The sequence below is a fragment of the Elaeis guineensis genome, chromosome 2 (genome assembly GCF_000442705.2).
Source record: "Elaeis guineensis isolate ETL-2024a chromosome 2, EG11, whole genome shotgun sequence".
In the NCBI taxonomy this organism is placed as follows: domain Eukaryota; kingdom Viridiplantae; phylum Streptophyta; class Magnoliopsida; order Arecales; family Arecaceae; genus Elaeis; species Elaeis guineensis.
This window is the reverse complement of record NC_025994.2, coordinates 89,372,392-89,386,217: the sequence shown is the minus strand read 5'-3', so window position 1 is coordinate 89,386,217 and position 13,826 is coordinate 89,372,392. Positions and strand designations below refer to the sequence as shown.

General features: G+C 36.9%; 1 protein-coding gene across 2 annotated transcripts; it reads right to left on the bottom strand.

The window, feature by feature from the left end:
- Nucleotides 1-2,640: 2,640 nt before the first annotated feature.
- Nucleotides 2,641-10,650, bottom strand: LOC105054255 (transcription factor BHLH089). Of its 2 annotated transcripts, none has more exons than XM_010935745.4 (6): nucleotides 10,208-10,647; nucleotides 4,701-4,904; nucleotides 4,345-4,410; nucleotides 4,092-4,160; nucleotides 3,933-4,004; nucleotides 2,641-3,145 (listed from the first exon to the last, which is right to left on the bottom strand). In XM_010935745.4, the coding sequence occupies exons 1-6, from the start codon at nucleotides 10,469-10,471 to the stop codon at nucleotides 3,014-3,016; spliced, it is 807 nt and encodes a 268-aa protein (XP_010934047.1). In that variant the 5' UTR covers nucleotides 10,472-10,647; the 3' UTR covers nucleotides 2,641-3,013. The 2 variants fall into 2 exon arrangements, with proteins under 2 accessions (XP_010934047.1, XP_010934055.1); XM_010935753.4 differs by having other exon boundaries at nucleotides 2,678-3,145; nucleotides 3,933-3,989; nucleotides 10,208-10,650.
- Between the last annotated feature and the right edge of the window lie 3,176 nt (nucleotides 10,651-13,826).

The window sequence follows — 13,826 nt, the reverse complement described above, 5'->3', positions numbered from 1 at the left end:
TCTTATGTTTGTTGTTGGAAAACAGGATTTCATATTATAAAAGGATTATAGTCTCTCTTCAGAAGTACTCATTCTTAGGTAGATGGTGGGAGCTAATCTTTTGCCATATGCTAGCTCATTAGATTACTTTAGGATCTTGTGAGATTTGTACAATTATTTTATATAATTAAGCCTAACGATAGAAACAAGAATCTCCCGACCCTACTTGAAACAAACCAAATCCAACAATATCTTGGACTTAGTGAGATTCTTTACTAGGATCTAAAAATGAAGACCTGAGAGTACAAATAATTTAGGCTAGGCGTCCATATGCAAGGTATAACAAGAGTACTACTCATGAAAAAAATGGTGAGAGAGAAGTATCTTTGTTAGAGAAATGTAAAACAACATTTTCAGAGAGAAAAAGAGCAAGCATGTAGGTATAAATTGATGATCTTCTCCTCAGCTGACATTTTTTTTTCCAAGCACCTTGAAAATTAAGTTTGTTGTGCCTTCGATCTTTCTCTCACACCTCTTTACAGGGCTTATGTTAGCTGAACCTTTAATCTACAACAGCAAGTCCACTAAGAAACCATCCATGATGGGATAAAAGTAATTAGCTTAACCTCCATGGCCTACCAACTGCTTTATATTCACGGAGTGCGGCTTCTCAGCCTTTGAGCATAGAGACTAGAGGAGGTATGATATATCACAATTCTCAAGAGATACGGCAGATGCAGTAGCGGCATTTCATTTAACTCATGCGTCTGGGAGACCCTTATTAGCTGATAGGAAATCCAAGGAACAGAACATGGGGAAGCTACTGGTGTAGAAAAATAATGTGCCTAAGAAAATATGGTACCCGGGTATGATATAAATTAATTAGTCCATGGATGTGCAACAATTATATAAATCAGATGGTTATGCATGATAATAATTTTACACAGAGTAGTAGTTACACTGTACCTTGTTCTTGATTAGGATAGCACTGACTAGGATAACAAATCTGGGAAACAAGGATCGGCAAACAAACAAATTCATGCTTCAAAATTCTATGGGAAACAAGGATCAATTCATTATGCGGGTTGAATTTGTTGGAACCAATGGCGCACAACAAAATTTTATGCATCTGAACTCTGTGATTCGGATTGGCTTTTCAAACTACGAACAATTTGAGAAGTCCAACTTTATCTAATTTAGGTCAGCATTAGGAGACCGTCGTCACCGATCAAATCATGACTCGTTCATAGATTTTCCACTCCTATAGTCGCCTGTCATCAGAAAGTCAGCCCTTCACTCTTCCCATTTAGGCTGGGCAACAGCATGGACCATGTTCTTAGATCTCAGCATGCTGTGGTAACCACACTGGAATCCAATAGCTGTAGTGAAAGCAGTGGTTCTGTTTCAAACATTGTGATTTCCAAAGCTAACATGGGCTACCATGGATGAATAAATCGGTATCATGTCAAGAAAAAATATCATTTGCATCTCCTTATTGAGATAAGAATTAGGGAGTCCTAAATCCTAACCCATTTTATTTTTATAATAAGAAGGAAGGAATACATCCAAATCTTGAGCTTACAACCCTTAGGCCTTTAGAGCCCAATAACAGGGTAGAAACTCAAAGAGGGGAGAAGGGGGACATAGTAGCACCAGTTTCCAACAGTATTACATGAGAGTTAGGATAAAGAGAGGGAAGAGAGGACGATTGAGTTGAAGTGGATTTCAAGTTGGTGGGTTTAGCAACTGAGTCCATTCCTTAAGTAGAAGTAGTGCATGCTGAATTACCAACTTGGGGCAAACTGCTTCGAAATGAAAAATTCGCTTCTTCCTTTCTTTCCACGATCACCAAAGAACGTTGAAACCAGACAATCCCTTGCAAGAAAGCAGAATTCGGTTTTGTAGAGATGACTTCCAAGATGACCAGAAAGTTTCGGCTGAGAAATATATACATATATATAGTTCTGAATTGCACTTCACCCTCACCATCAAGTGGAACCAGTGGCAAACAAGGATTTATTCAGCTTACCCAACAAATTTAACCACCTTGCAGTAACTAAGAACAGTGGTTCTCGGAGAAGGGACAACGACTTCTATAATAAGAAACCAAAAAATTCTGCAGTAGTAACAAATGAGCCAGCATAATATTGAAATGGTGAGTTACTTCAGTTGCTGTTTTATCATGCGCTAAGGACTGGGGAAGGTAAGGAAGCTTAGATTTGTGCATAGAAGTGGGGGGAGGATCTCAAGGCAAATAGCTCTTGATAGGAATAGACAGCAAAAATGTGAAATCCCTACACATCTAAATGGAAGAAGTCTTGATAGTTATGGTAGGTATTTTCAAGCACAGTAGTTAATAACACTTCCTGAACATATGGAAGCCAAAATGAATAACTTCTAATAACCTAAAAGCTGCTGATCAACAAATAGAGATTTTTGAAAGATCCTATCATCAAACTAATGGAAGATATTGCCTAAATAAATAAATCACTGAGAGTAGCCGTACCAACAAAATGTGTAGACATACAATATGCCTTATTCTCGGTAATGCTTAAAGTGCAAACAATTAGTTATCATCTCAGACCAGGGAAATCTCATGCAAAATTATGGGGATAAAAGCTTCAAAATTATGGCAGTAATTTACCCTAAGGTATTGGTATCGTAGAATATCATGCTAATGCTGATATATCTAAACAAATTTGTCAACAACATTAATTCCTTAGCTATGTCACAAAGTATAGCAGCACAGTTTTAGTCAGATATGTTCTCTGATACCACTGAAACACACAAATTCTATGTCCATAGAACACATGAAAGGAAGTAACTTGATATTCCCCTGATGCTAGAAAATGGAGACTACCCAACTTTTTTCTGTTCATAACCCTATCAACAGAACAGCTCCAAACTAGGAATAAGATCACATTTGGAACATACTTGGTAGCTTAGTTGATCTGAATATAAATAGTCTACAATAACAGACGGGATTCATCCAAGTAATCTGCTCTTATTTCCCATAAAAGAGGATTTGCTACAATTATGTCACTCTTTCAAACGCACCACCAACCTGCATATGAAGCCATTCTGTCGCTGAACCCTGTCCATACTCCCTTGCTGGCTGCGTGCTGAATGCCAAACTAGAAGTTGTATCATATGTTTGAGCACCAAACTGGTAAACAAAAGCAACGTGTCAGCCTAATCTCATGATTCAACCCCAAACAATATTGTAAATCAAAATGAATTTCATGTGTTTAAGCTAAAAGGACACCATGACATGAATTTTGTTATATGTCATGGATCAGTGATATATCAGTAATTTTCCCCCTAAATTTGAAATATAAAAATTCTGGGCACTGGTATAGTACACATGAGCTCTGAAACACGATCTTGGTGCACTGGAAACTTGCATACACAGCACCATGCCCAGCCCATGTCCCATGCAAAAATATTGCAGGATGTAGACTAAGCGTACAACCCAGATTAAGGTTAATGCAGCAGGCGCACTACAGAATCCAAGCCTATGAACTGGACAACCAGCCATGATGCAGGCCTGTAACAGAGATCCATCTGATTCGAATCTCATGTACGTCCTTAGCTCAACAGTGATAGTCCTACAAGACTGCACCCAGGAAGCTACATTGTTTATGAGGTTTATGAGTAGCAAGCCACAGAATCAAAACAAGCATATTTATTCAGATCCATTTCTTAAAGAAAATACTTTGAATCTTGATATTGTTAGTGATAAATCAAAGTACCAATATTAAGGCCAAAATAACATAACCAGGAAAAAGTGAACAGTGCTGTTAGACATTTGCCTGATGAAAGCATAAGTAATTGTTGATGCAATTCTACAACCCAAAGATTTTCCTAATATGATAAACAGCCAGAAAGATATATTATTGTCGCGTATATAGATAGTAAATGAAATTGCTCAATATGCATTTGCATCAACTTACATCTTTAGTGGGGAACCCTTCAATGCCAGCATTGATGCGGGAATTAACAGCTTCTAGCTTCATTGATAGGAACTGCAGAATTCAGTACTATGTAACTACTTTAAAAATACTGGAAAGTGTACACGACCCAAGCATGTCAAATGCTAGAGAAATGCATACCTCAACCTGACGTTGTAATGCCTGAATGTAATTAATTATCTCATCAAGGACTGATGCTTTACCAATTACCTGCTTGCAGGAACAATTCCACGAGTACAAGTTTACATTAGCGAAAGCTAATTCTAACAGAGAGAGAAAAACTAAGTTATATATAATGTTGTAATCAGGAAGAACTTCTGCAAAATAATCACATATGATACCCAGCAACATATGCTTGAGCAGCATAATATGGAACTGTGGCATTAATGCGCACCTTATTACATCCAGGGACTAGATCTTGAAGAATCTTCATTCTTTCGCTTATTTTTTCTCTCCTTGCCTGAGACAATCAACGGATTTCAATCAGTAAAACAGCCTGTTGTGATCTCATGGCACCTAACATCCAAGGGTCCTATGTTTTTCATCATGTGCCCAATGGTTGACAAAGTATGCATGAACACATAAAAATGAATGGTGTGTGAGTTGTATCATCTCCATGCTATTTCCATAATCCCATTTAAGAGGAGATTAAACCGTTTTGGAATATGTATGCTGGTCAAAATGTAGAAATTGCACAAAAAGAAAAGAAACAAAAGTTTATAAGCTTATAACAATTAGACACAAGCTTACTCTCTCAGCAAGGCTGTGGCTGTCAGTTGCTTGACCCCTTCTTGCTCTCACATGGATGTAATCTTGTTTGGCTGGCTCAGTGGGTGAAGGATTTTGATCCACGGTCTTGTTGCATATGCCTGAACTTGCCTCAGCCTCCGTTTTTAAGTTGCTAGTTTCATTAGTAGATTTGATGGCCTTGAGACGTTTAACTTCAGAATCAGTCTGAGCCAGAAAAACAATCAAATTAACATACAAAAGACTGATCTGACCAAACTGACAACTCAACCCAAATCACCCATTATCCCAAGAATATATTCAGCTTTAACATATCTTTTAATGTTTGTTTTCCTAATAGTTGCAGTCTCCAAGTATTCCAAACAAGGTTTGCCATACCGGTCGGTATTGGTGCATACCAACTATACCATACCATACTGATATTAAATCAGTACACGGTACAAGGGGCATATTGACACTCAATATGCTGAACTGGCCCTGTACCAGGCATACTGACACTGGAATAGGATGTTGCCGGCATACCTTGCTTCTAAAGGTATAACATAGTCCTCAAATCCCTAAGAACAAATAATTAAAGAAACCAAACCAACAACTGAGAATTTAAACAACAAATTTAGGAGGCATTGGATGAGAAAAGTCTACATATTAGATAGATAAACCTTGCTAGGTTAGTAGTCTGCTATTGTTTAGATAAAGCATATATTAAGTTTGTTGATGCAACCAATCATGAAAACATCATACAATAGTTGTTTCATTTAATAAACAAGATTGCCAAAGGCATATACAAGGATAAGTTACTTCGCTTGCCATTGAAAACTAGACCAATCACAGATTGCCAATCTGACCGATATCATAAAACTGCTCGAAATAATGGGCGCTTTGAGGGAGAGGTATTTATTCATCGACTTGACTTCAGGTCAGCTTTGTGGAACTTGACCATATTTGGGTCAGGTTTAGGTTGAGGGTTTCTCCACGTGACTAAAACCTGAATTTTCTAAACCATATGTACCTGCCAAGCTGCTCAAACCTGCCCAAATAATCAGACTCAAGGGTAGATGATTTTCATAATCAGGTACTGTTCAAGTTCATTTGTTCTTACCTGTTTATAATCAGGTTGCATTCACTTGAAGGTTTTTGGACCTGACACAAACCTGACCATGACCAGCTCTACCAGTCACGATGCAAGAGATGAATCACAATCATTTATTGCATGTTACTTAAATCTCATAATTGAGGACATTTATATCAAAATCTTGGTCAATTTGATATTGATGAGGAATATGGCTTAACTAGCTTATATGTATTGCTTGCTTATCAAAAGACACTAACAGCAGGATTACTGATCAGTAATGCAGAACTTGTAACTAGCATAATATGTAATTAACTGTGCGTACCAGAAGCCTGGAAACATAATAAGTCCTTCTCTACCAATTATTTGTATCAAAGGCATTCATGAACATAATAATATTCACACCAGAGAAACTCACACGGAGATGTTGAGAAATTGTGGCAGAAATCAAAGAGGCGCTCCTTAATCTGAGCAAGCATAGCCCAAGGTGAAACACTTAAAGCAACTTTTGTTTGTCATTGTGTAGCATGTCAAAGACCTTCCAATAAATAACAATATGTAGAAGATATTGTGAGATACTATACTATTACTTTCAAAGATATTTCAAGAAGATTTCCAATGTTCAATAATGATCAAGATAAGATATTTATGGTGCTCAACTAATCCAATAAGGTAGCACGTTCAATTCCATGTAAGAAGACTATCACTAAGACACAAGGTATTAATCTTCAATGTTTGGAAAAATTAAGTCTTCTGCAGGATGAGTTATACCAGGTTAAAGTAGAGCAGCACCTTCCACTAGCAGAGATATAAGCAAAGAGAGGTTCTAGAAAGGAAACTGCTTTATCTTTGAGGTAGTTATTCTAGCTAATAAAAACCTATGATAATATCTGCCTTATCAACAAAATGCAAATAGTAAGGTCATTTATATGTTAGCTCAGAAGGTGTCTTTTGAAGTAATGTTTGGTCAACTAGTACAAGTCTCCCATTGGTGAAGGTCAAATGACATAGAGGATAGCTAGTATAATCTCAAAATTTTCCACAGAAAATCAGGAAGTGCATCAGAAGCTTGAGATGCAACAACAATGTCACAGTAACAGTATAAAGTTTAGCACAACTTAAGTGCAAATTCAAGACTGTAAAATGGTTTTGATTCATCAAGATGAAATGCAATCAAAAAGAAACAAGAAGCCGAATCCAATCCACCGTGAACCCATCAAAATTCTAAAGCAGGTTAAGGAGAACTTTTAGTTTAATATACCACAACATCTATATAGAGGATTCCATGGTGTCAGAATTTTCTGCAAGGCGATAACCATAGCACGTTGCATGTTTTCCATTGGCGTATGACTTATGGGAAAAGCAAGAAAAATCTCAAGTTCAGAACAGTAGACTGAAAAGAAAGGAAAAATAAAAGGAACTAAATTCCTAAAGCCAGGGATCAACAAGAGCACTAGACAGTTAAATAGGTCTAGAATGATTTTCAGGTGCATAAAACAGCTGATCTTTCAATAGACTGAACCATATCCTTGTTTGACCTAAGGGGGGCGAAAGACAACAAATCTGATAATGAAACCCAACCTAACGCTATCTGCAGTGAGTTTTACCAGGGTTCTTTTCAGTTTGAACCAGATAGGGTCACATTTGTTTTTTTTCTAAACTCAGATTTTAAATGATTCATGCACGGTTTGGAGCTTTTATCCAACTCAGGTATTTTGAGTTGGATTCTAAATGGGATGGAATATTGGACGAAAAGAACGAATGAGATGGCATTTACTTCTACAAGAGAACAAAATGAAGAATGGCATATGTGAATGCCAAAATTTTCTCTTTTGGCAATGTGACACCAGCATTTCCAAATATTATAGAGTGGGCGAAATGCCAATAAGTAGACAAACAAGCTAAGGCAGCTCAACTCTGTCCCATTTTCCCTTATTATTAATCAGATTAAAAACCCCTACCTCTTGTTACAGGTGCACACAAGCTTGGAAGGTAGAACAGATCCCTAATCTTAGTTGCTTTAAGGCTTTGACTTGCAGGTTAGGCATGGGACTGTCATCACAAGCCCCATGTACCTTGATAGTTCCTATACAACGACAAAAACAGTAATTAAGAAAGACAAAATATTATTACTCCTGGCATCCTTCTAAAAGATTGAGCTATGCCATTTGAATTGAAATTCAGGTAACCACCTATCTTTGAGGCAGTGGGAAACCATCATATACAGATCATTGACAGAATCTTTGTGATACCTTTTTCCATGCAAGTACACTGCAAGATTGTTGTTTCAGAGATTTATATTACTTAGCAGCAAAACTTGGATTGTTTGGAGACAACTAATTAAAAAAGTTTGTAGGAGCCCTAGCTCTCCTAGAGCATCGATGCATGCTGAAATGCTTATTGATCAATAGACACTTCAATGATATTCTCAAACTTGTATCACTTAAAGTTAGCCTTCTTTAATCAAAAATGAATTACTATAAAAGTAGCCTTATTTAACAGTCTTACTTGGCTAAGTGGCGTACAGGTTCAAGAAGAAGCAATGCCTGAGAATATCATCCCTATAAAAGTAGGTCAAGCTAGGGAAGAGCTTGGCCCAGCCCAAGCTAGCCAACATGCACTTTTCTTCCATTTCTCTTTCTATTCCAAATACAATAAGCATCTTTATTATAAATCACTTAAACATTTCTAGACTGCTTTAGAGGTTTCAAATCCTCAATTAACCTTTTTCTCGATTTAAGCATGTACTCTCCTCTTTTACAACCTCTCCTTCACTTTAGCACCCCAAGAACCACTCTCCTGATGCATTTTGGATCCAATCATATTTCAAAGCTAATAGGAAAAAGGTGGGAGGAAAAAGAAAAAAGATGCAAGGTTGTGATCTGAGTTGTCAAGGAGCCCATTATCAGAACAAAGCTTTGAAAACCATGATCTATCAAATGGTTTACAGCTTATGTCAGATTTTGCTAGAAATGGTGGTGCTATATCGAAACTTGTCTACTAAGACAAGCTTCAGTGGACTCATGTGGCTTCTCTGTAGTGCATGTTGCAGCTTCCAATATTAAGACCTAGTGGCACCGAACAACTCCCTCTCCTGCAAAAGGTAGGAATAATAATTGGCTTAATTTCACATCAAAACAGCTCGTAACACAATCAGCCAACCATTCACTGAGGCATCATTCATTAATAGTGTGTGGTTTTGGCCCCTTGTTGATGCATGCTGTTATCACTTTTCATTCCCTTAGTTGACATGATTGAACAAATGAAATGGTAATTTATAGGTCTGACGAGAATGCCTTACAAGCGTGCTCAGTTCCAACTTTAAAAAACCAACTCTTTGTTGTTTAGCAACTGCCTGAGAGAGATGACCCTCGGAAGTAACATAAATGAAGGTTTTCTTTAATTAGAGGATCATCCCTGCCAAGCATCATGTCTATGCTCCCACCCTGAGTTGGCTTACTGAGATGAGTTACTATTGTCAGCTGCATCTTACTTGCATTAGATTTAGAACTTCCATGAGTAGCCACCGTCAGCAATAATGGGTGTAAATATCAGTCTTTTGGTTAGGCTTATAAATGCCACGTAGGATCTTAATAGCATAGCACGAACCTTCATATCTTTGGGGATTCGCAGATAACGTATATTGGATAATCTAGCTAGTGCTAAGGCATTTATGCTGTATAATTCATAAGACAGTTATAGAATGCATTTGCTGCTTCCTATTCACAAAAAGATCAAAAAGGAGGTGCACAAAATATGAAGGAAAACAAAAAACACAGATGTCAAATTGATCAGAGATATTCAATTTTTTCAATTTACAGAAAACCCAATTAAAATGGTTAAAAATTAAACATAGGATTATACATCAGTAGATTCTTCAAAAGAACAGTGAAAATAAAATAAAGAACATCAACGAAAATGTCTTTAAATAAAGGCACCTCCAAAGCCTAGGAACATCTACGTACAGAATAAAAGTGTCGTAGCTGTCAACAAGATAAAAAAAACTGCTGGTTTGTACAATGAGAAAAGTAGTAAAGCCTGATTCAAATTAAAGTTAAGGTACCTCATCACTGGATGTCACTATCCAACAAGAAAACCAAGAAAGCTAATATGTCCAAATCAGCAGCTAGGAGATAATTAAATAAATAAGCAATCTATCACTATCCAACACAGATCAATCGACCATAACGACAGCATACCATAAAAATGTTCAATTTTGAGAAAGGAAAGGAAAATGCGACTCATGACCCTCTAAAAATCCAATCTTTTGGTACTCTGCCGCGAAATTACCCAAAAGAATCCCCTAAACAACCACTCCGGACCTCGATTTCTTAAAAATAACACACAGATCACAGAATCAATTCAAGTTATTTGACTCTAGAATTCCTAACCTCCTGAACACTTCAATTACTCCAAGAACCAAACAGAATCATATAATTACCAAGTCATTGCCACTGCTGGTCGAGGCAAGCTTGGACGACTCATCCTCGGAAGCCGAATCCCTCCGCTTCCTCCTCCCCCGGCTCCCGCCGCTCTGCTCGGTGACCGTGGACTCATCCAGCGACGCATCCCGGTTCCCAACGGCAGCGACCTCCGGTCCAGGAACCATCCGCCCAACCCTTGGCCCCGACGGCGGCACTCTGACCGTCGGGAACTGCCACATCTCCGGCACCGGCACCTGCGACACCAGTGAAGGCGGATCCATCGCTACAAACCCCGGGAACCCTCTCGATCCCGCTTCACATCGCCCGAAATTCCCCTCTATCCGAACATTCGAAGGTGCAGTAAAACTCAGATCCGCGCCTCCGGGAAGCTGAGAAGAGTGCCAGTGCTTGCAAGCTCGAGAATGAGGGAAATAAATGGAAGACTGTGGGCTTTATTTTAGTTCCTGTTTGTCATTGGTACGCGCTGGATGGGTTATGGTTTGGTTCTCTTTGTTGGTCTCTCTCTAGCTCTCTCTCTCTCTATATATATACACATGTATGTATGTATGTATGTACGTATAACTTTTTTTTGGTGCCTTAAATTAGATGAATAGACAAAGGACGCTGCTAAGTTACTCTCTCTCTCTCTCTCTCTCTCATATATATATATATATATACACACACATTTTAAAGAGGGTTGCCAGGCAGTTTATCATGTACTAAAGTAATTTTTATACATAAAAATAAAAAAAAAGTTAGGCATCCTTATAATTTTGAAAAGTTCCAAATGAATCCTTCGTGTTTCCAACTATTCAAATTGGTTCTGCTATTCATTTTAGTTAACAAAGTGCTGTTATCTATCAGTCATCTAATAGCACAAAATTATATTATGACCAAACTACCTTTTGCATCATAAATAATGGAATCCTGATTTAAGAAATAGATATGAAATAGATTATATCTTTTATACGAAAAAAGGTCTTATATTCCTTCATGCAAATCTATTGATGAATCACCTATTGCACAGATTTCAAAATACTCCAAATGTCTATACTTATCCATTTGCATATATCTTAAAGCAACAATCATTCATCCACCTGCATGCATCGACCTTAAAGCGACTAATGGATGAGTTGGATTATTCATCCATCTGTACAACTTTCAAAGCAATTAATAGATCATTAGCATTATTCATCCATATGCACAAATCTCAAAGATATCGTACGAATGATTGGAATTATTCATCCATCTGCATGGATCTTAAAGTTTAGGTGAATGATTCGAGATATTATTGTCAAAGATATCATCGTAAGTTAGAGGGCTCTAATTGTTGGATATCCCAATGCCATGATCTTCAAAGAGGGAATTGCCGATTGATTTCCAGTTGAACACAAGTGATGATCAAGTTGGCAGGGGTGGAGATATTGATCGAGGGCTTCGATTGCTATAGAGCTTCAATGATTGACAAGGAGGTTACTTAAGTGAGAGAGTAGAGAAGCTATGAATATTTTGAGTCCAAGATACCAGGGATTGTTGTATGTGTTGTCCGTCGATATACCGCATGTGTTGTCCATCAATCATTGACAATATGGAGGAAGAGAGATTGATTCAAATCCTGATTCCCTCATCCATGTTTGGGGATGATATCTACATAAGTTTTAAAGTAACTGTTTGGATGATTCAAATATTCATCCATCTGTGTCGATCTCAAAGTGACCAATGGATGATCGGACTAAAAAAAAGGAGAAAATATTTTTGTCCTTTGAAATCGATAGGTTAACGATGTCCATTATTTGGGAGGTCGAAGGATTAGTTTGAAATAGTCTAAAAATTTGAAAGATTTGTTTAAAATTTTTTAAAATTAAAGATGTTTCAATCTTAAGTTGAGGAGGTATCTCTATATTTTTCTACGAAAATAAATGGCCTAGCAAGAGTGCCACCTCGAGTGATCAGGACAGGCGGTCAGTGTCGAGCCGGAGTCCGGGTTGGGTCTTCCACCTTGCCACTTCAAGCTTTGTTTTTGTTTGTTTGTTTTTGGTTTCCAAGTTAGGGAAGGTGGGGGATGGAGGTCGAGCTCCGTGCGGCACGATGTGCACGCGCACGGGTAGAAGTGGGAAAAAAAAGTGCACGTATTATTTATGTCCCCATAAGAAAGTGTGGCGGTATGACACAAGTGCTTGGTAAATAGCTAGAGATATTTAATAGATAATTTTAATTATATTATTCAATAAACTATTCGGTCTAGGTGATTTTAACTTTTTGGCTCTTGATTATGAGTGCATTGAGAGGAATCCATTTGTTTCCTAGACAGTTTGCTCGTCTTGTTTCTCCTTTCAAAATAGAGAACAAAGCATGCGTAAACTAACTGATGGAATCCTATTTTGTTTGGTTTGGAGGTTAGAGATATTGCAATAGAAGTCACTTCTTAAATTTTGTTGATAGAGAATAACAGATACCGGGGGTGGCGAAAGTTGTAGTTGGTAATAAAAAAAAACACACGCACAAAAAAAAAAAAAAACTTTTATAAAGCCGACGCTAGAAGCTCCATATGTAAACATCTTGCAGTAGCTTAGATGTTTCTGTCATATTTGTTGGAAAATTACAGGACTTTATGTTATAATTTCCTACAAACGGAGTTTTCTTGCAAAATCATGCCCATTGTCGGGTAATATTCATTATTTTTTGTTTTCTTGGTAGTATCTAAATATCAATCTCTTTTGTCTTCAAAAAAAAAAAAGATTTTTTTTCACGTAATTTGTGTCAAATCCGTGTGTTGGTGAGGGTCAATAATTTCAATGTAAAGATAAATCCAAATAGCAGGAGACGCTGATTAGCTACATAATACATCATAAAGTCTGTATGAACAACAAAATCATCTATTATGCTTCGATTGTTTTCTTAATAAAATGATAACTGGACTACATCGTTCAATAAAAAACAACAAAGAAAGGTTGGTTTTTGTTAATAGTTGCACTTTGATGAGCTTTTTTTGTGCTGGTAAATAGTAATAGCATTTTGTTGGTAGAGGTACATGGAGGTATAAAAGTAGGGTGAAAGAGAGTTAATTTAGTGCAAAATTGTGAGTCCGTGATTGAACAGCTTTTTTCAACGTTCAGCCTACAAGATTACGCAACATATCTACAATATTATCAACATGAAGATAAGCGCTCATGCATATATCAATAGGGGATGAAAATGCTGCACAGGTAAGAGGCCTCTAAATCCATTTCATGATTTCTCATCAAAAAAATAAATTCATTTAATGTGGTAGGAAGAAAATAGCATGATAAAAATTACTCAATCTTAGATTTTTTTTTTCTTTTTACAAGAAAAAATAAGAAAGGGAGAAAATTCCGGTTTCCTTAATATTGTAGAATTATCCATGAGTAATGTTTGGTGATCTAAATTGGATTACCAAGGTGGCCTTAAATCACAAATGATCCTTATCCCGAGATATCTGATCCTTGATAATTTAATTTATATGGTATTCCATAGAAATTTAAGATCAATGATCATTAATATCAAACTATCCATAATATATTATATAAAAAGATAATATAAATTATTAATTATAAAAATATATTATTTATCATTTTTTACCTAATAATTTTATTTTTATTATAATATTTTAATACC